The sequence below is a fragment of the Onychomys torridus genome, chromosome 10 (assembly GCF_903995425.1).
Source record: "Onychomys torridus chromosome 10, mOncTor1.1, whole genome shotgun sequence".
Lineage (NCBI taxonomy): Eukaryota > Metazoa > Chordata > Mammalia > Rodentia > Cricetidae > Onychomys > Onychomys torridus.
In genome coordinates, this window is record NC_050452.1 from 89,627,355 (window position 1) to 89,640,859 (window position 13,505).

Below are 13,505 nucleotides of genomic sequence, written 5' to 3' on the forward strand. Positions count from 1 at the left end.
ATCCCATGTATTATAAGAACGTTTACTGAAACTCCTTTTATGATTTTTTTAAAAAGAAAACATTCTAAAACAATGATTAAAGTTTGAGGGGCTGTTTGAATGTTCCTCTTACTTTCTTTCTAAGAAATATAAAAGTACATGAGGACATAAAAAGTTACTGTGCAAACCCTTTTCTGCTGAAGTTCATTGAGTATTTTCCCACCTGAGAGCCAAGGCTCATCCCAATGTTGGGAACCTATGATAGCAGACCTTCCAAGAAGAGGACACAGTGGCATGTATTGAGAACTACTGAGGGCCAGCCTCAGTGTCCTCTCAGGGTCAGAGGACAGGCTATAGCCAGCTGAAGGCTCAAAAAACCTGAGGGTGAAACAATCCCTCACTCTGTGCTTCTTCGTGCCAACTTTTTTATTCTTTTCTGCTTCAGAGTTTTTCAGTTTATATACACACAAAAAACAAAGGCAGGTCTGGTAATCGAACAATTACTGCTGTTCGAATCTAGATGGTCTTCTTGTTGTTGTTGTTGTTTTTCTCTTCAGGATAGGGTTTCTCAATGTAGCTTTGGACCCTGTCCTGGAACTCAGTCTGTGTAAACCAGGCTGGCCTTGAACTCACAGAGATCCTCCTGTCTCTGCCTCCTGAGTGCTTGGACTAAGGGTGTATGCCACCACTTCCCAGCTTCTAGATGGTCTTTTAATAATAATAATAATAATAATAATAATAATAATAATAATAATAATAAACCCAGAGCCAGATATCAGGGTGAAAGCTGAAAGATCAGAGAAGCAGAACAACCAGCCACTGGCTCTTACCTCTAACAAAATCCTCAGCCTCAAGAGAGTGAATTCCTTCCTGTTTCCTTATGCTTTATATATCTTTCTCTACCCTGCCATATTACTTCCTGGGATTAAAGGCATGTGTGCTTCCCAAGCAAAGACATGAGATCTCAAGCACTGGGATTAAAGGTGTGGGACATCACTGCCTGACCTCTATGTCTAATCCTAGTGGCTGGCTCTGTCCTCTGATCCTCAGGGAAGTTTACGAGGGTACACAGTATATCACCATAGTTACAGAGCTAGCATTTTTCCTCAGGAACAAGCAGATAGGAGCTGTCCCAAGTGACATCATCAGCACTTTTCTGCTTCTAGGGAGGCGTGGCTAGAAGGATGCCGGGCAGCACCGAGAAACAGAAAGGCTGATTTACTAGGCTTCTTAAATCTAAGGGAGCTCATGCATGATGCTTCATTCCTAGGTGTGCTTAATTAAACTCGGGGTTAGTGATAAATAAATGTGCAACAGTCTACATCTATCACCTAAGCAGTTAGAAAAAGGGGATTAATAGCATTTTAGGGTAGAACTGGGGGGTCAGCTGAGGTTAGCACTTTCTCAAGTCAGCTGTGGGAGAACTTAGGGTACTCAATTCTCCATAATCAGGAGGGACCAGGAATCAAATGAGCTTGGACGTTCCTTTATCTCTGAAGTGTATTCTATTTGAATGATCCTTTCCTGACCACATGTCCTGCAGAATGGGAGATAATTACAGGGAGCTGGCTTCTAATGTATGTCTCAGGGAATGGAGCAGAGATTAGGCTGTAGCAACCAAGGTTATTGACTTTGAATTCTTTCACTGGAGGTCCCACAGAATGGAGGGGATGTCACCCAATATACCAGCACATGGGAGAAATTGTGCCCAGTAAATGGTCAAAACACACGCTACACCATGGGAATAAATCCCCAAATTGTAATATGTGGGGAAATGGCTTCACCCAAGAAATCTACAGCAGGAAACAGCCAAGCCATTCAAAAGGCCAATGCCAACACGCCTTGTGTTTGCTGTTTGTTTCTTTGTTTCTTTGTTTGTTTGTTTAAATCATTCATCAGAACCCTTGGCTCTGGTGGGCTGGCTTTTTTATGATGGCTGAATGTCTCACTGCATAATTCTGTGTCCCCCAGCAGGAATGAATGCTTAATGAAGCATTGTCTCATTCCAGAAAACTGATTCTTGTCTATATTGAGTGATAACAAGCAAATTCTGTGACTGGAAGTTCCTGATTAATGAAGATTTCTGATTACATGATTTTTTAAAACAAATAGTTACAGGAAATTTTATTTAGAATGTAGAGACAGCAGGAAGAATCTAAGCAAAGATGTGGTTTCAAAAGTCCAGGCTCAGCTTGGTTTGTGGGGAAGATTTGGGGTTTAGGTTACGTCACAGTGGTGATTCTGTGCAGACATAGTTGGGCTGGGCTGTTTGTCATACTCCCAAAGGTGATGCCTGAAATGGTAGATAATAAGTTCCCAGACATCACTGGGCAAGTTTCCCAGGTCAGACAAGGACACATCTGTGGGACAGTACAGGTGTGATGTGTTATCAGCCAGCACTTACAGAAACTGGTACATCTCCCCACTCAGTACAATTTATTGTTAATGCAATTATGAATTTATAGTTAAGTAAATATTTATGTGCTAAAATTCTTCATCACAATCTACCTTATTGTAAAAAACAAATCTAATGCCATAGAAATTTCTTGATCTTTTGGTTGTGAGCTTTAGCCTTCAATGGCTAAGCCATCTCTCCAGCCTGTCTTAAGAAATTTCTAAAGAAAGAAAAGAGATGTTATTATTTGTTAGATAAGCAACCGTAACAATCAACCTCTGTTGGTCAATGTTTCTAGATCATCTGAGGGATTGTCTGGCTTTGCTTCTCCTTCTTACTGTTTATTTATTTATTTGCTTGTTTATTTGTTTGTTTGTTTGTATTTTCTCCTCTGATGACATATAGTGCACATTAAGGGCTAAATAGCATTAAACAAGTGTAAGTTAAAATAGAGATAAATAAAATGAAAACTAGTGGGGAACAGCAGAGACTCACTTGGTTTCTGATATTGCTGGTTCAGGGGAATGTCCTTGGGCTAATGTCCTTCCTTATTTTTTCTCTTTTTGGAAGATACAGCTAATGCCTGCTTGATGTGTTTTTCTAAATTACTAACTGAAGCAGCAGGACATTTCTCCATGACTATCCTTAGATGGATGTTTGAAGAATAAGTCTTATTTGGTTGGTCAAATTTAGAATTAAAGACTGGCCAAGATGTTAAAACTCTGCCAATTTTGTGAGCCATAGAGATTAGTTTAGCTTCATTTGAACTATATAGATAAAACTTCACCCTCATTCAATAGTCTGCCTGACATTTCTACTTTGAACTCTTGGAGGCATTAATTAATCAAAATTAATCTAGTTTAAATGCCCCTCTTGAAGACTGCTTCCTGTAGTGTTCTCTCACTCTGAATTTTCAGTGAACAATTTTATCTCTTTGTTTATTCAAGTCATGAGTCACATTTCTATGTCTAGTTCATTATCTCCATTCTAGAATAGCCAGAATAATCGCTCACATATTCAAATCAGTTATCACTGCTTCCACTCAGGATCCCTTTCACATCTACAGAGAAATCAGAATGACTTTTTGAAAACGCTATATTGTATTTGTTTGCTTAGAATTTCTTAATGGTTTCTGAATATGCTCAGAATAAAAATCTAAGCTCTTCACCCAAGTTTCCAAATGCTCATGTGCTTTGGCTCTGGCTCCTCCCATCTCTGCACACTCTACCTTGCTCACTTTGCTCTACCCATATTGGCCTTCTTTTGGATTCTTTGAATATTCTATTCCTCCCACATAGAAGACTATCTCAACCTTGTTGATTCCTCATCATCTGAAATATCACCACAACATCACCTACATGGAGAACCTTTCTCTTTTACAATTTCTTAGCTGTTATCTTATATTACTTTACTAGTGATCTTGATAATCAATGTCTGTTTTATTACTTTCTAACTGTATTTTGAGTTTAAGGTTGGCACTATTTTTGTTCAGTACTGTTTATCCAGTGTCTACTACAATGCTTTGAACACAGGGGACTTATGATTGTACTGAATGAATAAATTAGTGATCTAAAAGGAAGAAGACAGCTATAAGAAGAATAAACAAAGCAGTATAAGAGCTGTTTTTCCTTTACAATGCTGATTAAGACTAGCCATAACTGTACATAGTCAATCATTAAGGAATATGCAATTATTCAATCACACATACCTTCTGCAAAACTCTAAATAATGCCAAGGTCACCACAGTCCCTTCTTTCAAAGAACATGAAATCTTGATTATTAATGGAAGCTTATTCATGGAAAAGAATGCAGTCAATATTAAAATTAAGTAATGACAGGATGGAACAATCTGAGACCTGTCACAGTCAGTGTACAACTGCTAATTGTGTGATTTGAATGATCAGGATTTTGGAGATTTGAGGATGGAAACTTTTGGAGTCAGCAGGAAGCCTTCCTGGAGCAGACTGTTCTATTAATGTCTTCTTCCTCTACTGGCCCATATCCACCCTTATAGTAGAAAGATACCTGTATAACTGGCCTTATTTTCATAGCTAGACCTCAAAGATAATTCTCAAGCAGTATCTCCTTGTATCCAGGAGCAGCTGATCTTCCTTGAGAATGTAGTCTTTCTACAGTTACTTGCCAGAGGAGAAAAGAATAAAAACCCAAACAGTAACTGAGCAGCCACCAGCCTACTAAGAACCACACCCACTGTTTCAAGTGTATTTTGTTTTTAATGCTGGAATCAAAGCCAAGGGAGACAATTATGATCTTATTTTAAGGTGAAAAATAGTTTTCATAAGCTATTTAGACACAGATTTTTAAGTCAAATGATCATTACCAAAGTTATTTTTAGGGTTAGACCATAAAAACCTAAGGATAGAATTAGCAGTTTGGACTAGATATCATATTATTGAGTTCTCAATGGAAATACACCAATAAGAAAAATTCAATTTCTTTAGAAAAATGACCATAACAATGGCTTCCAAGAAGATAGTTCATTTTTATATAAAATAAATGGCTAATCTTGTTTTCTTTTGATTTTTTTGTTCATAAATTTGTTAGTGTCATTGAGTTATACTAACTGACTGAGCTGTATACAGGGTATTTCCACAGAAACTTTTTGTTTGTTTGTTTTCATTTTTTTTCGAGACAGGGTTTCTCTGTGTAGTTTTCGTGCTTGTCCTGGATCTCACTCTGTAGACAAGGCTGGCCTTGAACTCACAGAGATCCTCCTGGCTCTGTCTCCCGAGTGCTGGGATTAAAGGCGTGAGCCACTACCGCCTAGCAACACACAAACTTTGAAAAAAACATTTGGCAATTTGGTTGTGAGCCTAGCCTTTAATGGCTGAACCATCTCTCCATTCTGTTTTCAATTTTGAAAAAATATATTTTGCTGCTATATATTCATGTGTACAGTGACTGGCTTTAGAAATACATTTTCATTCACCTTTACCGTACTTTGACCATTTTCACTTCCAATACCTTCCCTCAATCCCCCTCTCCTTAATCACCCTCCCATCTGCCCTGACTCCTTATTTTCCCAGATATTTACACCACTACTTTATGCTGTGTGTGCATATATTTATATATTTAAGGCATTTTATGCATAAAATCTAGGGTTCACATATGAGAAAGAATGTGGTATTTGTCTTTCTGATCTAGCTTATTTTTCTTACTTTACACTTTCCTTCTATTATCCTGAAAATGGCATTACTGCATGCTTTCATATGACTGAAAAACCATTATGCATTTATAACACAATGTATTTTCTTTGTCCATTTGTTTACTGGTAGATACCTCATGGTAGTCAACTTATAGAATCAGTCTGCCTGTTCATATTCTCTTTTGTAAAACCACAGACAGGCAAAGGCAGCTTTCAAGTGAGGGCAGAGGATGGGACCAACAATGGAGGAAGATCATAGCACTTACTCTGAGGGAGATACTGTCTGTAAACAAGAGTTTAATATATTCATCTTTCTATTTCATAGATATCAGTTTCCCTTGCATTGTGAGGGAACACTGCAGGAACAAGAAGGACCATATAACACAGGGTTTTCAGGAGATGGCATTACTCTGCCACTAGACCAAAACAAGGAAAATGGGTTTAATATTTAGAAGGTAGAGTCTTTGGAGTCTTGTCCTAGTTTTGTGGCGTGAAGGAGAGGAAGAAACGATATGGAGTAGGAATACAGAATCCTTTGTCCCCAGAGGGTGTAGTAACTGGAGGTGGGGTGTAAAACTTAGTTTATAAGTAGATTTTGGTTCCTTTAACACATACCTGAGTCTACAGACTATGGATGGTCATTCCAGTGGTCTTTGATGGTACGGTTCAGCAAGTCACCTTTTAGGGAACCACGAATCTTTAGGAAATAAGTTCTCTGAACATCACAAATCCTTCACAAGTTCAGTCTGGAAAGGTCGAGAAATGTCATGCTCATAATAGGAAGTGTTGTGGAACTGGCTACCAGTGCTAGTATTAGGTGTTTAGCCCTGAATGTCTCAGAGAGATGACTCAGAGTGAGGTGTCAGAGTTGTTACAGTCATTCAAATGGTCAAGTGATGCAGTAATCATCGACAAAATCAGCAGAACTGGGATCAGTGGTAACTAGATGCTATGGGAGTGTAGCAAACAGCTGTTGGGCTTTTTTTTTTTTTAGAACTGAGGATGATGTCTTAAAAATAACACATACTTTAATTCGTTTGGTAATTAAAACTGAAATTATTTTGTGAGTAGTGTGCTAGACATCAAATTTATGATATAATTTTATTTACTTTTAAAAATTCTGTTTGTCTTTGTATGTGTGTGTATGGGTCTATGTGAGTGCACCTTTCTGCGAACAGACAAGGCCAGAAGAGGGCATCCCATAAAGTATCCTCTTATACCCTCTGAGCCACAATTTCTTCTTGAACCCAAGGTGCTTGCTTTTGGGGATAGGCTTAAAGCCACAAGCCTCTGCAGCCCCCAAGAGCTGGGATTACAGGAGTCTGCAAGGAAGCCTGGCTTATCTCACAAGTACTGGGATCCACATCTGTATCCTTATGGTTTCTGTGAAAGCATTCTTAGCCACTGATCCATCATTCACGCTCCAAATTTTACTTCCCAAATGAACTCTGTAAGGCAGATATCACAATCACCCCATTTTACAGAGGATCAGTAAATTTGGCCATTTTGAAAAGGTTGTTCAGTCCTACAAGGATTTGGACAACAGATCTACTCTTCTCACTGTGGAAAGCCAATATGCATCATGAAAATCAGCTAAAAACCTATCCTTCACAAAAAATTCTTGATAGATAAGAAATAATGTTTCTTAGGACTAACAGTTTTTATTTATTTATTTTTTATCAGATGTCTAGGATGTTTCGACGTTCTTCTGGAATGGGTCGATTTATCAAGTCCCATGTGATCAAGATTAGGTAGGTAGACCTGATCTGTAATTTCAACCCAATACCACAAAGATGGCATATTTAACTGACATGGCTGCTCAGCCACCCTGAGAATTGTTTTAGCAAAGAGATTCCATACAATTTAAGCAACATGAATTATGCTGTCTAACTGTTTCAATGACTTCTAGTCACAATAGGAAGATAGGAAGTGCTTAAAAGGAGACTCACTACTATTAGGTAAGAAAAATTACACAGAAAGGAGAGGAAATGAGATGGTTCTACTAACACCAGTCTGCCCCCATCAAGAAGGAGCAAAATAGGACAGAATGTAGGACCTTTCCATTTTCCTTTCTTTAAGTCTCTATAACCATCACTGTCCCTTCCTATGGAGTGTTTTTCCTTAATATGAACAATTATTTTCCTTTTATTAAGAGACTTTCTTATTCACTTTACATATCAACCATGGATTCCCCTGTCCTCCCTCCTCCCACCATCCAGCCTCTCCCCCCAACCCTGCCCCCCTTTCCACCTCCTCCAAGGCAAGGTCTCCCCTGGGTAGTCAGCAGAGCCTGGTACATTCAGTTGAGGCAGGTTCAATCCCCTCCTTTCTGCACCAAGGCTGAGCAAAGTGTCTCAGCATAGGCACTAGGTTCCAAAAAGCTGACTCATGAACTAAGGACAAGTCCCAGTCTCACTGCCTGGGGGCCTCTTAAACAGTTCAAGCTAAACAACTGTCTCACTTATCCAGAAGACCTGCTCCAGTTCCATGGGGGCTCCTCAGCTATTGGTTCATAGTTCATGTGTTTCCACTAGTTTGGCTTGTTTTCTCTGTAGTTTTTCCAATCATGGTCTCAATAACTCTTGCTCATAGAATCCCTTCTCTTTCTTATTGATTGGACTCCTGGATCTTGGCCTGGGGCTTGGCCATGGATCTCTGCATCTGCTTCCATCAGTCACTGGATGAGGTTTCTATCATGACATTTAGGGTGTTTGGCTATCTAATCAACAGAGTAGGTCAGTTCAAGCACCCTCTTGACCATTGCCAGTAGTCTATAGTGGAGGTATCTTTGTGGATTTCTGGGGACTTCTCTAGAACTCTGACTTCCTATTCCCATGGTGTCTTCATTTATCATGGTATCTCTTTCCTTGTTCTCCCACTCTGTTCCTGATCTAGCTAGGATCTCCCTCTCCCCTAAGCTCTTTTTCCCCTGACTCTTGCCCTCCATTATCCTCCCCCAGCCCCAGTTTTCAGATCTCATCCATTTCTCCATCAATGGGTGATGCCCCCTGTGTCATATGTAGGGTCCTATTTATTAGCTAGCCTCCCTGGAGCTGCGGGTTGCAGTCTGGTTATCTTTTGCTTTACATGTAGTATCCACTTATGAGTGAGTACATACCATGTTTGTCTTTCTGAGTCTGGGTTACCTCACTCAGGACGATATTTTCTAGTTCCACCCATTTGCCTGCAAACCTCATGATGTCTTTTCTCTGCTGAGTAGTACTCCATTGTCTATATGCACCACATTTTATTTATCCATTATTCAGTTGAAGGCCATCTAGGTTGTTTCCAGATTCTGGTTATTACAAATAATGCTCTTATGAACATAGTTGAGCATGTGTCCTTGTGGTATGGTTGAGCATTCTTTGGGTATATGCTCAAGAGTGGTATAGCTGGATCTTGAGGGTGATTGATTCTCAATTTTCTGATTTCCAAAGTGGCTGTAAAAGTTTGCATTCCCATCAACAGTGGAGGAGTGTTCCCCTTGCTCCACATCCTGTCCAATGTAAACTGTCTTCTTTTTTTTTTGATCTTAGCCATTCTGAGAGGTGTAAGATGGTATCTCAGAGTCATTTTAATTTGCATTCCCTGATGACTAAGGATGTTGGGCAATTCCTTAAATGTCTTTCAGCCATTTGAGCTTCTTCTGTTGAGAACTTTCTGTTTAGCTCTATAGCCCATTTTTTAAATTGGACTGTTAGGTATTTTGATTTCTAGTTTCTTGAGTTCTTTACATGTTCTGGATATCAGCCCTCTCTTGGATGTGGGGTTGGTAAAGATCTTTTTGCATTCTGCAGGCTGTCTCTTTGCCTTATTGCCCATATACTTTGCCCTATAAAAGCTTCCCAGTTTTAAGAGGTCCCTTTTGTTAATTGCTGTCTGACTGTTTAAATGACTTCTTAGTCACAATAGGAAGATAGAAAGTACTTCAAAGGAGACTCACCACTATTAGGCAAGAAAAACATTACACAGAAAGGAGAGTAAATGAGATGGTTCTAATAACACCAGTCTGCCCCCGTCAAGAAGGAGCAAAATAGAACAGAATGTAGGACCTTATAATTTTCCTTTCTTTAAGTCTCTATAACCATCACAGTCATTTCCTATGAAGTGTTTTTCCTTAGTACAAACAAATTTTTGTTGTTTTTCTTAAAAAACATCTTTTTGTTTTAATACTTTGGCAAAATGTAATATATGTAAATTAAACATGGAGTTATTATCAGAGACTGAGATCTATCTACTTTTGACATTTTTAAAAATCCTGTGTATATGTGGCCATGTGCATCAGTCAGCATGCACATTGAAATCAGAGGATATCTTATAGGAGTCAGTTCTCTACTTCTACCATGCGGATTCCAGGGATCAAACTCAGGTAATTAGTCTTGGCAGCAAGCATCTTTACCTGCTGAGCCATCTCATTAGCTCCTATGTGTGTTTTAACATGATGTTTAAAAGGCCTAGATTTCACACTGAGATAGATGGATAGATGAGAGATAGTTGATAATTAGAAATATGATAGAGAAATAGATAAGGAAACGATGGACTATAGATAGATAGATAACAGATAGATAGATAGACAGACAGACAGATTGATAAGATATGATATGATATGACATGATATGGGGTTGATAGAGATGATAGACAGGTGGATAATAGAAAGGATATGCATGGTTATTTAACTTCTGAGTGATAATTATTCTTTTTCCAGCTTTTTCTTTTTGTCTTCTTTCTTTTTTTTAATTTGTCTAAAACACCAAAATATCAGTATTTTTGTACAATATTTATTGCATTGCCACAGGTCAACTCAAAGAGTCAAAAATGGAGGCAAAAGAGTGGATGCCAGGGGGTATTATAGTATTGCATTGCCATAAGATATTCTACTTCTGCCTCAGACAAGAGAAGCCCAAGACCTTGGCAATAAGGGACATCATTCCTTACCACATCCCTCTGGCCAGAATTCATGAGAGAGTTTCAGTAAACATCAAGATAGGTTAGAAATGTGATATAGTTCTGTGCTTAGGAGGCTAATGACCTCAGTTACCTTACCACTTTCATTCAAAATGCCTTTAAAAGCTAATCCTTTAAGTGAATACAAAGTGTGATTTCATGAGTACCTCACAAGACTCTTTGAACTGAGGAAAGGTGAGAATAATCTTAGTATCTCTACTATGTTGCTTTCCTTTCTACAGTGTTTGCCACACTTATTACCCTATCTTGTTCCCTTTATCTGGATGTAATGCTAAGTCTCCTGTGCCAAGACATCCATCAACAATGTTTCTTTTAATTCATGGAGATCACAGACATGGAATTATTTCTCTATTTTGCTCCAGTCCAGATGAACAGGGTGTGAACATTCTTATGGTGCTTATGTTTCGATACCCATCTACTGATAGTGTTGAACGAATCAAGAAAAAAATTGAAACAACTTTATATCAAAGTCTGAAGATCAAGCAGTTGCCTTTGACTATTTATAAACCATCATTTAGCCTCACACGTAAGTATTTTGTTGTTGTTTGCCATTTTTCCAATTCTCTTTGACTGAAATCTCCTGTATTTGTCAGAAGAATCTGGTTCATGCATCTCCCAATTTTACAAATCCATTATTAATAAATATATCAATGGGCCTGGAGAAATGACTGAGCATTTAAGAACACTTTCTGTTCTTGAGAAGGACCCAGGTTCAGCTCTAAGCATCCACATGACAGAACACAATTACCTGTAAGCCAAGTAAGCCAAGTTCCAAGGTAGCTGATGCCTTTCTGACATCTGTACACACACACACACACACACACACACACACACACACACACACACACACACACACACACACACACACACACACACACTAAAAACATATCAGTGTGGAAGAAAACTAAATGAAAAATTACCTATGAGGTAAAATTTAGAATTACACATTTTTCTAAACTTATGAGAGATTTTGACAAAATTTCTAAGTTTTTTAACCAAATGATATTGGATATTTTAAAATGCATCAAAGGGGAGGCATTATTTTCAACATTTTGCATGGGGAGCTTGACATTAAACAAGGCCCTGAGACATGAATCAGCAAAAATAACCAGAATTAAACCAACATTATGAGCCTCATTTATGGGTTCATTTTAAGGGTTTTTTGTTTGTTTGTTTTTTAAGACTTTTCCCCTATTTATGTGAGTGTGTGTGTGTGTGTGTGTGTGTGAGTTTATGTGCACATGTGTGAAGATGCCAGTGGAGGCCTGAAGAGGATGCTGATCCCTTGGTGTTGGAATTACAGGTGGATGTGGATGCTGAGATGCCCCAGGTACTCTGCAAGAACATCATGTCCTCTTGACTACTGAATTCTCTATAGCCCCATGAGTTACATTTTATAGCAAAGAAACAAACATATATGAAGAATGATTCTGAAATAAGAAAGACATAAACTATAAAGAGGTCCTCTGACTTATTTCTAACTTCAAAATGTTTTTCATTATTTTCCTGTTACTCCAAAGGAAAAGAAAAGAAAATATCAGGAAAGTCCTAGTTTTCCCCCAAAGTAGAAGAAAATGAAGTTCAAATAGTTTATGAAATTAAAATGAGAAGTACCTTAGAGCTAGTTAGAATCCAAGCCAAGAGGGATTCTATTGTTCTCTGCCAAAATAAAATGCTGCTTCAAATAAATCCTGTTTTAAATGTTGTTTGAAGATGCAAGGACTGGACTTGTTTCTTTTTCTTTTACCTCCTTAGTCGGTTTCTACATCTCACGACAGCATGCCTTCCAGCACCTTTGCTTTATCTCATGAATTTCTGTATTTTGTTGTTTTTGATATAAAAGATGGAAGGACTTGTGGATCCTTCCTGGACATCCTTAAGCCAAATCTTTTCATATATTTCATAGGTAGTTAGGAATAATGATGATCACATTATTTACTATAGATTATTTTCATTGTTAAATCATTTCACTCCAAAAGAAAATAGGACATATTCATCATTCTGTAAAAAGGATTCTCAGAGAAAATCTTGATTATTGATAATATAGCTATTCCCAAGTCATGATCACATACTTAAAGTAAAATATAAACCATGAACATTTACTGCATTGTTAAATTATAAATTCTTACAGTTTTCAAAAGGATTTTTGGCCTTGCTTATACACAATGACATTTTTATCATACAGGTTATTTTGATACACAAACAAGCATATACTAAGACAATGCTTGATACTAAATATTCATTTCTATATATTTTCTTCTGTTACATACATACCATTCATTTAAAAAAGTCTCTAGGAAATCCTTAACAGGGACTGGGACTTACATTCCTATTTGAACTTTCATAAGTATGTTGTTTGGCATGGAGAGTTTTGAACTAAAGTAAATAAATCTCAAGAGCCTTCAAAAACAGTCCTTTCTGGATCTCACATTCCCTAATTTTCTCTCTTCTGCTCCAAGGAAAGCAACTAGAATCCCTCTTTCCTAAAGCAGATACTGAGAGTTTGACCCATCTACCTTTCTGTGAAGAACAGGTCAGAGAGAATTCTCTAACCCTATACAACAGTAGATTACAAGACCTCCTTTCCAGAGGAACCCTGTCTGGGAAAGGAGGAAATCTTCTTACATGGATTAATAAAAAGACTGGTCTGCCTACACTAGATCCCTACGTAGTCTCCGGCTACCTTTCTACAGACATAACTGTGGGATAAGAGTTGTAAATCGATGGGGTCTTTAGACAGGTTATAAGTGAAGTAGCTACATGCACTTCTCTTAGTGCCGAGTCACAAATTTCTCAAGGCACTGCAGTATGAGATAGGGTCTCAGGGAGAAGTCAGCAAGGTCCATGGACAGAATTCCAAATTCCTGTTAGACTAGGGCCTTGAAATTGGGCCCTGAGGGTCTGCCTTCATTGCTGACCATTGGGAATACAGACAAAGGACACTGAGTGACAACATCAGTTGTGATGGAAATTGGAGGCCACTTCTTGGATTTTGACTAG

The 13,505-nt window shown here is 38.2% G+C and overlaps 1 protein-coding gene across 1 annotated transcript in view; it reads left to right on the forward strand.

Annotated features, from left to right (window-relative positions):
• The window catches only part of Tmprss11f (transmembrane serine protease 11F), a 68,677-nt gene that overhangs the window by 36,878 nt on the left and 18,294 nt on the right, over positions 1 to 13,505 (forward strand). The window contains exons 4-5 of the mRNA XM_036200202.1: positions 7,224 to 7,291; positions 10,868 to 11,031. Coding sequence (XP_036056095.1) covers positions 7,224 to 7,291; positions 10,868 to 11,031 — 232 coding nt within the window. The remainder of the gene's footprint in view (positions 1 to 7,223; positions 7,292 to 10,867; positions 11,032 to 13,505) is intronic.